A 17,309-nucleotide genomic window follows, 5' to 3' on the forward strand; every position below is an offset into this window, starting at 1 on the left:
GACTTTGACGAACGATCGTTTCAGCCAGTATAGCTTGATTGTTTCATCACGACAGGCAAGCCCGGCCATCACGTCAATGTAACAGCAACGGCCGAGGTGATGTGTGTCCTTGAAAATCACGGAGTTCGATGGACTGTTCGAAATTCAGTGACCCAATTGCCGAATGATTTGGCTAGGACTCAGTGACACTTCACTGGCCTTACAAGGTATTTTATGAAAATGTTGGAATCGTTAACACCAAATAACACAGCAGCAGGATCTGGATCATTATGAGTTCCTCAAGGCATAACATGCACTTTATTATACGGAATTCATTTTATCTCCATTGACTCATACACTCTGTGAAAATATACTCACTGTTCGTTGTTATTTTCTTAAAATTAACCTACACAGAAAGAAATTTGCTACAGATATATGAGTACTGAAAAGTAACAAGAAATTGAACCAGGTAACTTGACGCAAATTGAGAAATGTACCTGTTGTACAGTCATTTGTGTAATGAGATTTTTAATGACATCTGGGCTAAATACACAGCTGAAGGAATAGTCATGATAAAATGTACCGAATACTTTAATACATTTATAGACATCAATGAAGTTTAGGGAACCGTGTATTGCTGGTAGTGCCATTCTACGCATAAGAGAGATAGTAAAGGCTTGTGTTTGGTTAAGAGCAGGATATGTGGTTAGTTGGTCAGCTGGCTAGATGATGGAGAGTTGACCAAAGATAGAGAGAGAAAATCAAAAGCCAGAACTTAATTTGATCATACCGAGAAGGATCGATAAATTTATGATCAAATATTGTTTATGTCGACAAATAAATAATAACCTCGAAATAAAACAGAATTTCACCAAAACTGTTAAAAATTCTGTAAGATGACTAAAAGCAAAAATAATTAGTAATAAAATCTTTGGTCATTAGTTTGGGATTTGACTTTGAGGAGTGGAACTAGTTTTACAGCCAATCTATATATTAGTTAAGTTTACGCGCCAGTTTGACCGGTTATCGTAATCCAGCTGTCGTAGTGTCATGACTACGTCGTGGGTTTCAGAGTGCAAGGACTTATCTAACACTGATTTGGTTCATATCGCCAAACTTGCTGAGCAGGCTGAACGATATGATGACATGGCGGCAGCTATGAAGCGGTATACCGAGGCTTCGGGGAATTTAGGGAACGAAGAACGGAATTTACTGTCGGTGGCATATAAAAATGTTGTGGGTGCTAGAAGATCAGCATGGAGAGTGATATCTGGAAGCGAAACGAAAGCAGCAAATGACCATGTTAAGAGTCAAATAGCAGAAGAGTACCGTATTAAAATAGAAAAGGAGTTGAATGCAATCTGTGATCAGGTTTTAGTAAGTTGGACGTGAAGCATTAAGGATGTTTTTAGGCTCTGCTCAAAGATTATCTGCTTGTACAGGAAAGTAATGACGAAAGCAAAGTTTTCTTTCTGAAAATGCAAGGTGACTACAATCGGTATCTTGCTGAAGTTGCCAGTGATAAGACTCGAGCTGAAGTGGTCCAAAGATCACTCGATGCTTACACGAAAGCTACTGAGGCTGCCAATAAGTTGCCCACCACTCATCCTATCCGTCTTGGTTTAGCTCTCAACTTCTCTGTGTTTTATTACGAAATACAAAATAATTCTCCTCAAGCGTGCCAGTTAGCTAAATGCGCTTTCGATTCAGCAATAGCAGAACTAGATCAGCTTCAAGATGATTCCTACAAAGACAGCACACTAATTATGCAGCTCCTAAGAGACAATTTGACGGTAAGATTTCTATTAGTTTTTCTAATATGACTAATTAGTTGTGGGCCAGTGACCAAACAGCTGAGGGAGATGTTGAAAATGACAGCTAAACTCCGTTATGTAATATTTATTATAAACCTCGTGTCGTACAAGATCATGTCAATTTTCTGATTGTTTACCGTTATTTTGTACGTATTGGTGAAAGTTACGGTGCTATGGTGTAAATTACTCAGGAGTTGGTATGGAAAATCGAGTACCGCAGTTCCATGATGTTAGAATTCCACAAAATGATCAGGCACATGAGTTGTTCTCATAGTTCATTTCGACAAATATCAGTTATCTGGGCTTGTCATTGTACCACTTGGTAAATGATCTCCATAACGGTTTGAAGGTAAATTCCTCACAATTTCACTAAATTCGGATATCTCGCTAGTTATGTCGCGTGTTACTTGTGACAATTCTAGTTTATACAACGGTACCACAACGTATAAGATATGTAGTTGCAACGCAATGTCTTCATATCGGAAGGCAATGTTTGCAACCGGATAATGGATTCGGACAGTAGACTGAATTTTAGAATGTTCTTTTAGGAACTTGGTACTGAAAAGTTTCCGTATTCTGACTAGTTCAGTATCAGTTCACTCTGGTGTGGTTGCGTAAACTGGCCCCTTAACGTTAATAGACCCATAAAATGCCTTTATCAATTTCAAACACTCCTGTGTGTTTAATCCAGGTAAAGATGTCCATAACTTTTACCAAAAGCCGACTGTTACAATTTAGTGGTCGGATTTTAAGTTTTAAGATATACAGTCACAAACTTCTGTCTTTAAGGAGTGGCTTCATACATCACCTAGCCAAAACGGGTAGCCAGCGAGATGCATCCTTCGTTTATTTGACGTTTCAACGGCAAGTTATTGTGGACTGGCGAGCGTATGTCTGGGATTAAGTGCCACGATGAATAGCCGTACGGTAGTAAGTCCTAATTCGGTCGATTTCTGATTATCTTTTGGGCTCTGAGGTTACTGACAGGTGCTTACATTAATGGACTTAAGATCGTTCCTGGTGGCACAGGTACATTTGCTCTCTATATTTACTTCGAACCCGAGTTCTCTGTATCACTTTATTCTGTTTCTTGCTTAATACTGAAACTGTTACTACCCCTTCTACTCTGGGGTTTTTCTCGATAATTTTATCTGGCTGTGCTAACTTGGTTTGTTAACACCAAGTGTTGGAAACGTTTGTCAGATTGTAAATAGCTGAGTAGTTGACGTAAATAACCTACTTGTAGCCAGCAAAACCGAAGCAACATCTAACTTACCTGGAGCACTGAATGATTGAATGAGTACAGATTTCCCATGAATTAGTAAGTGAGTTTAGGACGGTCCATCGGTCTTTATGTAAGTTACTAAAGAACCTAGATGACGTACAGAGTACCGACGACTACTTGCTGTTTGACCTGTCCGAAAGCTACATGGTTTCTTGGGAGTCGTCCCCAACTTGACTATTCTACAGCATTGATGGGTTACTTACAAAACTGATCACGAACACTTCGTCCTTCACCTGGAATCAAGCAGTTATTCGAAGCTATAAAGGACAAGCTAAACACATAAGCAGTACTAGCAGTTATGACTGACCAGACGCATTTAGCCGTACTAAACGAAGAGAATAAAAAATTGGTAGCACTGACCGCTCCCAAACACTACACTGCATGCAAACGGCGACTATTGTCGTTATACTTAGATGTGAAACACTCAGTAGATTTTAGAAAATAGCTTGACGGTACTTACTGCCTGCGAATTGTTATTGGAGGCTTCTGTAAAGATTCATGATAAATAGGGTCCGCGCGAAATACATCAGCTTGAGTTCATATCACAATTCTTTATAAAAGGTGATAACAACCGCATTAGGCTCACCAATTTCGATAGCCCATCTGACTCAATAATATGTTAGTTCCCTACATATGTATCACGGATTAATCTTCTACATAATCTAGGACTTATCAGGTATTCACAACGCGGGATTGGAAGTCAGATGCGAAATGTTGGGAATATCATGTAGATCACTAACATAGATGATCTGAGCTGAATGACTGGGTGCGTACTGGAGTAAGGAGGGAGTAGTGTGACGAAACGGGTAACTTCGAAGTTGCACTTAACGTGGATTGCGGTTTCATCGTACCACGGCACTATGGCTGCTCTGAAGACCGTGTAACGCAAAGGACGTTATTAGAGGAGTGTATTAGAAAGAGTAGGTAGAAAAATAAAGTGCGACCATCGCCGCATTGGCCAGTCCATTGTGTGTAATCAAGTGATAGGTGTTATCAGTCTCTGGACTTGAGGAGGATCGTTGAATTTTTAAGCATTTAGTAACACGACCGCCGGATGATTTGGTAAGGGTCCAGTGACATTTCATTTGCTCTACACGTGTGTCAAACAAATGTATTGAGAGACCGAGAGGGTAAATATTTGAACTGAGTTGGGAAATTAGCATACCACCCAATTCAGTAAGTAGGCTTATGCCTTAGTTGTATATAGTTCAAACAAACAATGTGTAAAATAAGGAAGTAAATGCAGGCAAGCTGACTAATTCCACCCAAAATGGACGATATGGTCAATTGGATTAATATGGACACGAATTTTATATGTGTGAAAGGTCAAACTTGCTCGTGAGTATCATGAGATTATCGGAAGGATAGCGACGACTCGCTCATTACGTGCTCTATGGTTTTATTTCCATTCAAACAGTGATATATGTTGATATACGCGAATTAGTATAAACCTAACGAAGCGAAATCCTGTGTTCATTCTGATTTCTAACTGACTTGTCTGTGGGGTTGGAGAAGCGTTGATGTTCTGTGTTTATCGTATGGATTAACGTCCAGGCGTAATACAACACATCGTTCAACTGATAGCTGTAGTCGAGTTACCTTAGGATCGGGATTTATACAGCTAGCTCCTTGGGTGAAAATCGATTCGACGTTAGTAACAAAAACAAGAACCCTCTCTGGGGCTTCTGCCGGTCTCAATCCCGGATGAGGGGGAGGGCTGTCCATGGGATAGCGTCCTCATCTTGTAGAAAACTAAAAGCTAACCAGAAGAAATAATGCAAATTATTTAAGCTCTACCCTGGGAGTTAGGAGGTCTTCATTTAGAAGAGTTCTGACGTCCCTTCATGACTGCCGAATTCCTCCGGAAGTCAGTAGGCTGATGTCCTGACATCCGAAGCAATCATTAATTTAAGTACATGTATTGTTCGTACAAGGTGCGAGACCACGTAAGTCATCCAAGTTGCTGCAGAGATGAAAAGATACAACATGGAGCTGCTTGGAATCAGTGAAACACGTTGGACGCATGTTGGACAACAAAGACTAGATTATGGAGAGCTGCTGATATACTCAGGTCATGAAAAATAAAATGCTCCACTTGCACAAGAAGTTGCACTGATGTTATCCAAACAAGCGCAAGAAGCACTTACAGGATGGGAATATCATGGATCCAGGAGCATCAAAGCCTCCAAAACAAAGAAAGAGGGCATTAAATTGAACGTCATCCAATGCTATGCGCCTACCAACGATCACAATGAAGACGTTAAAGATCAATTCTAGGATAGGCAGCAGTCAATCGTTGAGAAATGCCCATTTTGATGGGAGACCTAAATGCCAAGAACCAAGAGAGGAGCTAATATAGCCTCAGATCGTCACTTTCTGGTCACCAAGATGAAGCTGAAACTGAACAACGGGGCGGACAACATCACAAAAGTTTAGTACGGCCTTTCTTTTGGGATACTGACAGACTCAGCATATTCAAGATAGCCCTAAGCAATAGGTTCCAGGCATTTCACGGGCTGCTCAATGGAGAGGGAACTACTATGGAGAGCAACTGGGAGGCAATCACTTCAACATGTCATGAGGTTCTGGGCAACGAGGAATGGATCACTGTTGATACATTGGATAAGATTCAAGAAATAAGGAACAAGAAGGCAGCAATCAATATCAGCCGAGCAAGAGCGGAGAAAGCCAAGGCACAAGCTGAATACACAGAAGTATACGAGCAAGTGGAGAAGAGCACCAGAGCCAACAAATGTAAATATGTGGAAGATCTAGCAATGACGGCTGAAAAGGCTACAAGAGAAGGAAATATGAGAATTGTATGACACAACAAAGGAGCTCGCTGGAAATTATCACAAACCGGAACGATCAGTGAAAATCAAGGAAGGCAAAGTAATCACCAACATTGAAGAACAGCGAGACAGGTGGGTAGAACACTTCAAAGAACTCTCGAATCGACCAGTCCCACTCAACATTGAAGCAGAAACCACGGACCTCCCAATCGATGCTGGCCCACCAACGTTAGTAACAAGAACAAGAACCCTTCTGGGGCTTCTGCCGGTCTCAATCTCTAGGTCGTTGATTGTAATCCTTGAATGCATCTCTAAAAGTGGTTTTAGAAAAAGTGATGTAGATTAAGTACCTTTTCTATTCCCAAGGTTTATTTGAGACTTTGCTTTTGGAATAATTTACAATATTTACTGATAGAGAAGACTTGTACTTAGGATGGATGGATTTAATGAACTACATGCAGATTAATACATCATCATTCCAAAATTAAATCTCTGATCATGTAGTCTAAACAAATGAGAATTATTTTATTGAGTGGTGATAAACCATGAGTAAAGCTGTAATACATCATTATGTTAATGTCCGATTTGCTTCCATACACTCAGTAATTTTTGCAAAAACAGAGATTAACACTGACAAAGTTTTGTCGAATGCAATTCAGAATACATTCATCATGAATATAAATCTGTTGATTTATACTTGATAGTTCACTTTTCTTATTTTGAGGATATAAATACTTCCATTCATTTAAGTTGCAGTAAATACATATTGTAAATATGGATTGCAACATACATCGTCTGAGTAATAAGAGATTATCGTTTGATAAATGATACAAATAACAAGACAATAAGGTGGAGAGAATTATCTATGTAAACCATCAGTAATCACACTGTACATTTTGCAAATAGTTCCTCTCCAACAGCTTATAGTAAACCTTATTTAAGAGGTGTATATTCACTTGTACGCAGTAAGCTTAGTGGATATGAAGTGAAAAGCTGATTTGTGATTCTACAGTTAGACTTTACCAATGCTTGGTTTATACGACACATTTGAAACAATCACACAGTTGTTGATGGTGAAGATCTTCACTGAATTAAAACCGCACTTCTTAGTATCAGTCGGTCCGTCGTTATTTTCGAACGATTTCTATTCTGACTGACGTCAATTACATTCAATTGAGCAAGAATATTGACCGATGGCAAGATGCCGATATTACATGGATCCTGTGAACTGAGTTACGAAACATGGTCACCGGTGAAAGTGGACTCAAATCTCAACATAATTTAGCTGACATTTGTCCAAAATTATAACGAACACCTCTGTAGGAACATTAGATCGTGTAGCCGAAATCGACATATAATTATCTCGGATTTGAATGCTGCTACATTAATGATGGTGAGGAACGAGAAATAGAGCTCAGCTCCAGTGACCAGTCGAGAAGTGGGGACATTCACATCGAACTGTCCAATTTTGATGCGAAGGTCGAAACACAAACTTCTATAAAAGGTAATGCTATGATTTCATATCAACTGGGTAATCGAAAATGCTTGATTTGCACCTGTTTCCCTTCCAAATCGGCATAATTTCCAACTTGAAGAAAATGATCAACTTCACAAATGATACCCATGCCATTCTAAACTTATCTTCTTATGCACACAATCTTTTCTGATACTGTAACTACTAATACTCTTGGATTTGCCATAGTAATTTATGTGACTGCTAATATGCTGTAACGAATTAAACCGATGCACACGTGTGTCAACATTTTTATGCTGCATATGATTGACTGACCTTAGGAACAAAGAAGAAAAGGATTGCAATAAATGTCATCCAGTGCTCCACACCCAGACACCAGACCTTACACAAACTGCAACAATAGAATTGCTTAAACAGAAACATTTTCATCCAAATCAAGAGCGTTTATAGTCTCTCAGTGTTGTATTATTATTGTTATTATTATTATTACTATTATTATTATTTTTATCATTATTATCATTATTACTTCCACGTCTTCAACTTGTTCTTCACCTTCTTCATAACCGTCAAGTCGACATTTATTTTTCGCATATCTAATTTTATCTAATTATTATTCTTTAAATCTTTGATTGTCACACAACTCTTTGTTGACGCTTATTTCATTCTTCTATTTTTCAAGGCTACTTTATTTGTTAGTTAATTATGGGTATGAATGTACAGCTTGGGTTGATGATATTGTTGAGGTAATTTTCCTTACTAAATCGTTTTTAGTTCTTTAATGATATTATGAGTTACTTTTGCTATTCAAAAGCTTTTACTTCAAATAGACTAGTCGTTTTGTATATTTTTAAGCCAGCTCCTCTTTCCGAATTCCTGACTGTACTTTATAAACATGTGAACTGATTATTTCAAGTAGGAATAATGCTTAGCACTGTCGATATTTTCTGAAACTCGAATTATGTTCGGTGGACAGTATTGTACTAGAGGTTAAGCATCAAATCCTTGTCTCAAACAACAAAAAGATATTCTGAGGTATGCTTAGTAAGCAGGAAATACAATGTTAAAAATGTTCACTGCTGAATAGTTTACACTTTATGCTTGGTTATGACTAAAAATAAACCGAAATCCCGTTCGTTCAGAATAAAAAGCGGCAAAACAAAAAGGAAAGTGTGAAGCGAAACGGATCGGAGAAGGCATGTGAACCAATTCAATTTAGCTAAGCGTGGATCGTATTTACAGTCAAATAAAAATAAGCTACAGACATGTGATGAGTAGGGCAAGCAATATACACCATACGCTTACAAGGTCAAAATATGACTCAAGAGGAATGAATAAATTGGTTTGTCCAGAAGCTAGAATAACCTCTTTGGGCTTGACGTAGCACTAACTACTACTGTGTTTCCTCGGTTTTTGCTACCACTATTCAGTAAAGCGTTTTGGTTACGGCATGCTTACGTGGTTTGTATGACGAAATAACATTACATTCTCTTTTGAGTATTTTCTTGTAGATACCAGATACCATCACTGTTTTTTGCTCAAGTCAATGTTATTACCATTTAGGATCTTCTATCTGCTCGCATATTCTTCCCTGGGTTTTCCTTCTAATGTTATAGAGGCCTATGAAGGAAGGCGATCTCCGGTTCGTTATTCTCTAAAGTATTGTGGATAACCCGCTCCCGCCAATGAGTCCAACAGACAGTGAGTTTCCAGTAGTTGTAGATTACAGTGATATATTCGAAAGGGTAATGAGACATAGGCACCTGAAAACCTATGGTCAAGCCAAAGATGCTATCGACTTTTTGCAGAAGGTTCGTAACTGAAAATATACCAAATAACATTATTAGATGAGTTGGGCGAATTAGGTCATTTAGACACCAATACATAGTTTATAACACAACTACTGGAACTAAACTTAGATTCAAACCTTTTAGCAGTAACATTATTCACTGAAGGTCTATTTCAGAACAACCACGACCATAAGTATGTTTTCTAAAATCTGAAATATCATCACAACAAGCAGTGCACGTTTCCGATGTAACTCATTCTGACATGGTGAACAGTATTACAATCATAGCAAAATTCACAGTGAAATCTATTTAAAAAAAATAAAAATTCAGTCTGATATGACAAATCCACTGGGTACATGAACGTAAACATGACTGTTATTCCGGCCTGCAACATAGTCGACGTGACAACGTTGGGTATATATCTTCTGATTTTTCGTGTTTGCCACTTTTTTCAAAATACGGTATGCTACTTACTGAGATACAGTAGTTCATAGTATTCTCTATCATTTTCAGAGCTTGTTTTCCATGTTCTATGGCGATAATCTGAGAAACACAAAAATTTGTATTATTATTCAAACTTTCAGTTCGTTTTCCCATTTTTTCTATCACTTTTTGCTCCTCTTTGTATTACCCATGTCATATGTTCAATCAATCAAGGTCTGGCTAAGTTTGAAAAACTTGCTGCGATGAAGTTCCATCACTTTTGATACAAGAAAATCCGGTAATCTTGACAGAAAATGATACCGGAAAAGCTGAAGCTTCATCGGAATATTTCAGTAAAGTGTTCTCTATCGGTAATGAGAAACGACCAACGATTCATTGTGATCGCGGTGACTCGCTGATGAACCATGTAGTCATTGAGAAAGGTACTGTTTTAAGGCTACTTCAGCATCTCAAACCAGATAAGTCCAGTGGTCCTGATGATATTCATCCTAGGATTATGAAAGCCATATCAGATGTAATTGCTGAACCATTAGCGATACTGTTTGACATGTCTCTAAGGCAGTCCAGACTTCCCAGAGACTGGAAAGACTCTATAATAAGTCCGATGTATAAGGCTGGGAGTAGGGATTTAGTTAATAACTATAGGCATGTTAGCTTAACTACTGCAGTTGTAAAATTGATGGAAAAAATCATTCGGATATCTGTTATAAACTATGTTGAAGGGTATAATCTTTTTTCCAGGGAACAACATGGTTTTCGGAGAGGCCTATCATGCTTGACAAATCTCATTGCAAGAGAACATTGGGCTGCTGCAAAAGATCGGAATATTCCTGTGGATGTGATCTTCATAGATCTAAGTAAGGCCTTCGATAAAGTTTCCCACTCTGGTCCTAAATTCAAACTGGAACGTTTTGGAATCCATTATACAGTCGTAGATTGGGTAAGTAACTTTCTCCATGACAGGAGATAAAGGGTAAGGGTAAATGGGGCTCTCTCCTCGTGGGTAACTGTAAAAAGTGGAGTTCCCCAAGGTACAATCCTCGGTCCTTTTCTCTTTTTACTTTATGTAAATGAATTACCAACTATAGCAAAGTCATCCGTTCTACTCTTCGCTGATGACATAAAAATCTGGAGACCCATACACAGTATGTCAGGATAGTATTAGAGAATGATCTTAGCTCATTGGTGACATGGTTGGACAGGTGGTCACTAGAAGTAAATCCTAATAAGAGTGTAGTGATGCAAACAAATAACTATGATGAATCGTATCACTACACAATATGTGGATTCGTGCTACCCAAAGTAAGAAACTATAAAGATCTAGGAGTCATATTAAGCAGTAATCTCAAAATCACTAGTCACTGTAAGACTGCTGCTGCGAAAGGCTATAGGGTATTATGGTTTATTCGTAGGTCTTTCCAATATTTAGACGATGGAATGTTTAGATTATTATACCCGATTTATGTGCGACCACATTTAGAATAAGGGATTCAAGTAGCAAGTCCTTGTTTCAAGTATGAAGCAGAGATGCTAGGAAGAGTCCAACGACGAGGTACTAAGATGGTACAAGGTCTATCTGACCTATCTTATGAAGACAGACTGAGACACCTCAACTTATTTCCGTTATCTTACCGTAGATTACGGGATGATCTAATATTGACTTATCGTATACTGAACGATGACCTTGGTATTAACATGTCTTATCTTTTACTTCTATCTAGGACTGATCATTTGAGAGGACATTCGAAGAAAGTTCAAAAACCGAGATCAAATCGTTTACGTCTGGAGTTTCGTTTCTCGCACCGAGTAGTGAATTACTAGAATTTTCTACCGGAACACGTAATATCAGCACCTGTTAATATATTCAAAACGAGGTCGGACCTTCACAGTATTACGAACTTCAAGGATTAATATAGGTCGATAGACCTCCTATCCTTATTACTGAAGACTATTTTCTTGACTCTTCTTACCCCTTGTAAAAGTTTGAAAATTTTTCTGTCTTATGCGTCTTAACGCACGTCATGCATTTCGTGCTCAGTTACTATGAAGAATATATTTTGCAACTCATTGTACCTGAAATAGCTCACGTTTTTAGGACTGTAAATCCCTAATGCTTATTTTGTTTTTACCAGTGGTACGAAATCATAGATGGATAACGTCTTTTTACAATGAGATTTTATTTACAACTCGGTCATTAGATCAGAATCATGGAATACATTCTATACTCTCTGACTTGTGCTTTGAAGAAAAGTTCATGTGTGTTAGCCTAGTCCTACCATCTTATCGTTGGTTAAAATGTGATGTAATGTAAATTTACAGTATAGTGAGTGGTAAATTTTCTTCCTCTTCTATTTAGAACTGATCATGTGAGGGGGTGTTAAAAGAATTTCCCAAAACCAATTTCAAAGTTTTACTTTTATCTTCTAGCTGTGAATAAGTGAAATTTTACACCAAAACATGTAGTTCCATCACCTATTGATACATTCAAAAGTAGGAATCACCGTCAGTTGGAGAAATTCCAGTGGCATAATTACGTTTGGAATTTAGATCAATGATGCTGTTTGGAAGAACAATTAAAGATTCATAGTCAAATCATCCAGTTCAGAATATACTAGACCCCTAAAGTTTTCTTGAGAGCTACAAATATTATCCAATTCCGCCTGTAGCTCTTATAGGGTTGCTGCCGGTCCCAAGCCCGGGTAAAGGAGGAGGGTTGGGCATGGGGTTAGCGTCCCTATCCCGTAGAAAACTAACTCGCCAAAAAAACGCTTACCAGAAAAAATAATCCAAACCATTTTAACTCTGCCCTGGGAGTTAGAAGGTCTTCATTTATTTATATATTTATATATCACAAATATTATCCATTACTTCAACGTGATTAATGGTAAATATACTAATACTAAAACTGTCAAGAAGTTTTGGAGCACGACCATACTGATGAACTAAGGTTTGGATATTTAGAAACTTCTCTCTATTGAATCTTCTACTACATCCACATGGAGCCAGACGTAATAATTCGTTTACCTTCATTTTAAAAAAATACATAAAGTTACAGTACCTTTGAAGATGAACTCAGTGAAGCTTCTATTGGTGATAATAGCAACAACATAAGACATTTATGACAACAGTTTGGTAATATTATGGATTTCATGAAAAAAATGTGGTTACAGTTCTAACTAATTCACTTGTCTCATATTGACTAAATTATATATACGATTCAATGTTATTTTTTTTGTTGCATCCTCTACTTTATTACGGCAGAATACTGTAAACAACTATCGGCACTCGAACGTGTAGAACCACACAGTCGCAAATCGAAAGACGGAAAAAACAAGGGAAGTGATTATCGAATAAGAATAAAAAATACACAGAAAAATAGGAGTATTTATAGTTTCTGGTATCAGCTATAACATCATCAGCAAGAAGCAAAGTTACACAATTGCCACACTGATATTCTAGAAGGTTCTGTCAGGTTTAGATTAGACAGAGTTTCTTCGGCTCCTTTAGAGCATTTGGAGTCTTCGTTGTACCTTTCACAGCCATCTTAACATTTTCTAGTCAACAAACTTTAGATTTAGATATAATTTTGATATTTTGCAAGAAAACAATATGCTAATTTTATCTTACTGTTATATTTTAAAGGAATGAAATCAACGGAACAACTGCTACAGTCAATCTAAAAAAACATGTATTACTTTCCATTTCATGGTCTTCGGTAACTTATTCCTTACTTATTATTTATAAAAATTCAGCTCATCTTTGGTGTACAGACAATTTTAATGAGCATCATTCATTCACCTCTACATAGAAAACAAAGTAAAATAGTTCTTATATGCTTTTAAAAAAAATACTTTTTTGTTCAATAATCACTAGAAAAAACTAGCTTAAGCGTTTCACTGAAGAGAAAAATTTTTTTTCCGTAACTATTTTTCTTTCTTGTAATCTTAACCTTAGTGTGAATAACACATCAATTCCATGACTATATTTCTAATGGTAATGTTTTGACAAACTTCCATTGGAATTAAACTATTCATATAAGTGAATCAATCATAAATAACTGTTAGCAAAACTGGTAAAACGGTGTGTTTTATACTTTATATGTTGACTTTTGGATACATGTTCTATCGATCAACTGAATAAATAATACTAAAGTATGAAAGTGATTATTATCTAAGTACATACACACACTCACGGAGATGAATAACCTACTTGTTGCTACAATAAATACGAACAATAAAAAAAATAACAAAATAACGATAAAACAGTAAATTTATTGTCAGTAAGGGGTTGTGGAGATTGTTGAATTTCACTGAAATCATGAATCGACTGATGTTAGATCACATTTGAAAACCTGGGAATATTGGACGGTTGTTTTATCGAAGTATGGGACTCCTCAGAAATACGCATGCTTGACCTCTCATGCAATGCTAAAAACAAGGACCTTCAATTTCACGTGTGAACATTTGACCTCCAGACCACTGAGCCGGAATTAATACCGTTGGATGCCAACTCAGTTGCTCAAATGTTAAACGCTTTTACGTGGGACTGTTCTGTATTCGAGGACTATTTTTTATAATAGTTTCAAAGAGAAGGGTACTTGGTTCGAGTCTCATTGTGAATATCACCATCGAGATAAAGATAAATCTGAACGAAGAGTGCAAAATTCTTCAAAATAAATAGCTTTGCATGTCCTCAATATTGATGCCGATCATATTAGTTTTACTGGAAAAACGATTAGTTGAAGGTGTTCTGTTGAACTTTGTTAACCGACCATGCTTGAATACACAGTGCAACAGAACTCCTTCAATAATTAGCTAGCTTGACTATTAAGCACTACGACACCTCTGTTTATAATTCAAATACATCAGCATATACCATTGTTATCAACTTCTGGTTTTATTGGCTTTGTGACTGATTTATTAAAGAAGATTCGAACAGTATTTTAGCCAAATCTTACATATCCTATGCCACTTTAACTTCAGTTCTTTCTCCATTCGCCTACACAAGGGTCACTTCAACTGTTATTGTTACGTCTATCCAAGCGCCCAAATCACCCAACTGATATATCCGAAAAATCGAAGTCCACAAAGCAATGATTTGTCTAAGCGGTTCTTTATTGAATAATGTGCAAAAACTAGTTGCAAACCTCGACTTATGAGGTGTCTGTGGCGTTCACCGCGTTCTTTTTTCTGAAATAAAAAGGCTCCGATGGTACAAAAATGGCAGCCGCTGACTGTGTCTAAACTTGATAACGGTTTATCAACAAGCAAAAATCGGACTAAGAGCAAACAGTATGGGAACGGTTGCTTTTAAACAAATGTTAAATGATTGCACAAAGTTGAAAATAACTGCTTCAATGGTTGAGATAAAGTAATTGTAATGATAAATACAATAAATATTATGAGTATATGTAAACATTTTAGAATATTACAGGACAAACTTTCGTTAAAACATGCGCGTAGAAATTTCTTGGAATACAAATATTTACTTACTTACGCTTGTTACTCCTCGTGAAGGAGCATAGGCCGCTCACCAGCATTCTCCATCCAACCCTGTCCCAAGCAATCCTTTCCAACTCTTTCCAGTTGTTATTCATCGTTTTCATATCTGCTTCTATTATCCGACGTAATGTGTTCTTTGGTCTTCCTCTTTCCCGCTTCCCCTCAGGATTCCAAGTTAGGGCTTGCCTCGTGATGCCGTTTGATGATTTGCGTAATGTATGTCCTATCCATTTCTATCGTCTTTTCCTAATTTCCTCTTCAGCTGGAAGTTGGTTTGTTCTCTCCCATAGTACGCTGTTACTGATTGTATTCGGTCAATGAATGTTGAGTATCTTGTGTAGACAACCATTTATAAATACTTGTACCTTCTTGATGGTGGTTGTTGTAGTTCTCCAAGTTTCAGCTCCGTACAGTAGAACTGCCTTGACGTTCGTATTAAAGATTGTGACTTTGATATTGGTTGGAAGTTGTTTTGAATTCCAAATGTTCTTCAATTGTAGGAATGCGGCCCTTGTTTTACCGATCCTCACCTTTACGTCTGCATCTGAACCTCCTTGTTCATCGATGATGCTTCCCAGGTATGTGAAGGATTCTACATCTTCCAGAGTTTCGCCATCAAGAGTGATTGAATTGCTGTTCTCCGTGTTGTATTTGAGGACCTTGGTTTTCCCCTTGTGTAGTTCGCGGCTTACTGATGCAGAGACTGCTGCTACACTGGCTGTCTTTATCTCCATTTGTTCGTGTGTATGCGATAGGAGGGCTAGGTCATCTGCGAAGTCCAAATCGTCTAATTGGTTCTGAGCTACCCATTGTATAAATAAAAATAATATATTTGTAATATCCCAATGAGTAGAAAATTGGATTTTCTACTCATTGGGATATTACAAATATATTATTTTTATTTATAACAATCAACCCAATGCTCAATTTATTCGAAATTATCAAATCAAACCTTGGTAATGACACCTATCCATTGTATGCCGTGTTTTCCCTCAGCTATCGAGGTCTTCATAATCCAGTCGACCACCAGAAGAAAGAGGAATGGAGAGAGTAGACAGCCTTGTCTGACTCCGGTCCTTACTTGGAATGCATCTGTCAGCTGTCCTCCATGCACTACTTTGCACTGTAGTCAGTCGTATGAGTTCCGGATAATATTGACAATCTTCTCGGGAACTCCGTAGTGTCGAAGAATTTTCCATAACGTTCTCCTATCTACATTGTCAAATGCCTTTTCATAATCAATGAAGTTGATGCATAGTGATGAGTTCCACTCAACTGATTGTTCTACGATGATCCGTAGTGTCACAATTTGGTCCGTGTACGACCGGTCCTTACGAAATCCAGCTTGTTGATCTCGAAGTTGGGCGTCTACTGCGTCTTTTATTCGGTTCAGCAACACTCTGTTAAAGACTTTCCCTGGTATTGACAGTAGTGTAATGCCTCTGTAGTTTTCACATTTGCTCAGATCACCTTTCTTCGACATCTTGATGAGGTGTCCTTCTTTCCAGTCCATCGGCACTTGTTCCTCCTCCCAAATCTCCTTGAATAGAAGGTGAAGCATGTTTGTAGTTACTTCGATGTCTGATTTCAGTGCTTCAGCTGGTATGTTGTCGGGTCCTGCTGCTTTCCCGCTATTGATTTGTCTGGTGGCCATTTCGATTTCTTCCTTCGTTGGTGGATTGACATCTAAAGGACGATCTGTGTGTGCTGCTTCGATGTTCGGTGGATTCATTGGAGCCGGCCTATTCAGGAGTTCCTCGAAGTACTCTACCCATCTGTCCCACTGTTGTTGAATTTCGGTGATTGGCTTGCCTTCTTTGTCTTTGACCGGCCTCTCTGGTTTACTGTATTTCCCGGCTAGTTTCTTCTTTGTATCGTGAAGCTGTTTCATATTTCCTTCTCTAGCAGCTTTTTCTGCCGTCGTTGCTAGTTCTTCCACGTATTTCTTCTTTTCGGCTCTAATGCTCTATTTCACTTGCTTGTTTGCTTCTATGTACTCAGCTTGTGCTTGGACTTTCTCTGCTCGTGTTCGGCTGTTGTTAATTGCTGTCTTCTTGTTTTTCCTTTCTTTGATCTTGTTCAGTGTTTCTATAGAGATCCAATCCTTATGATGATGCTTCTTCAGGCCCAGAACCTCTTGAAGCGTTGAAGTTAGTGCTTTTTGATATATTTCCAGTTGTCCTCCATAGTAGTTTCTTCTTACTTCAGTAGATCCTGTAAGGCTTGGAAACTG

The 17,309-nt window shown here is 37.9% G+C and overlaps 1 protein-coding gene across 1 annotated transcript in view; it reads left to right on the forward strand.

Moving 5' to 3' along the window:
* Positions 1 to 1,029: 1,029 nt before the first annotated feature.
* MS3_00010172 (uncharacterized protein) overlaps positions 1,030 to 17,309 on the forward strand; it is a gene marked incomplete at its 5' end in the record, with an annotated part of 49,048 nt that continues 32,768 nt past the window's right edge. Inside the window, 2 exons of the mRNA XM_051218531.1 lie at positions 1,030 to 1,356; positions 1,392 to 1,772. Of these exons, the coding sequence (XP_051074517.1) occupies positions 1,030 to 1,356; positions 1,392 to 1,772 (708 nt within the window). The remainder of the gene's footprint in view (positions 1,357 to 1,391; positions 1,773 to 17,309) is intronic.

The sequence above is a fragment of the Schistosoma haematobium genome, chromosome 1 (genome assembly GCF_000699445.3).
Source record: "Schistosoma haematobium chromosome 1, whole genome shotgun sequence".
Taxonomy (NCBI): Eukaryota; Metazoa; Platyhelminthes; class Trematoda; order Strigeidida; family Schistosomatidae; genus Schistosoma; species Schistosoma haematobium.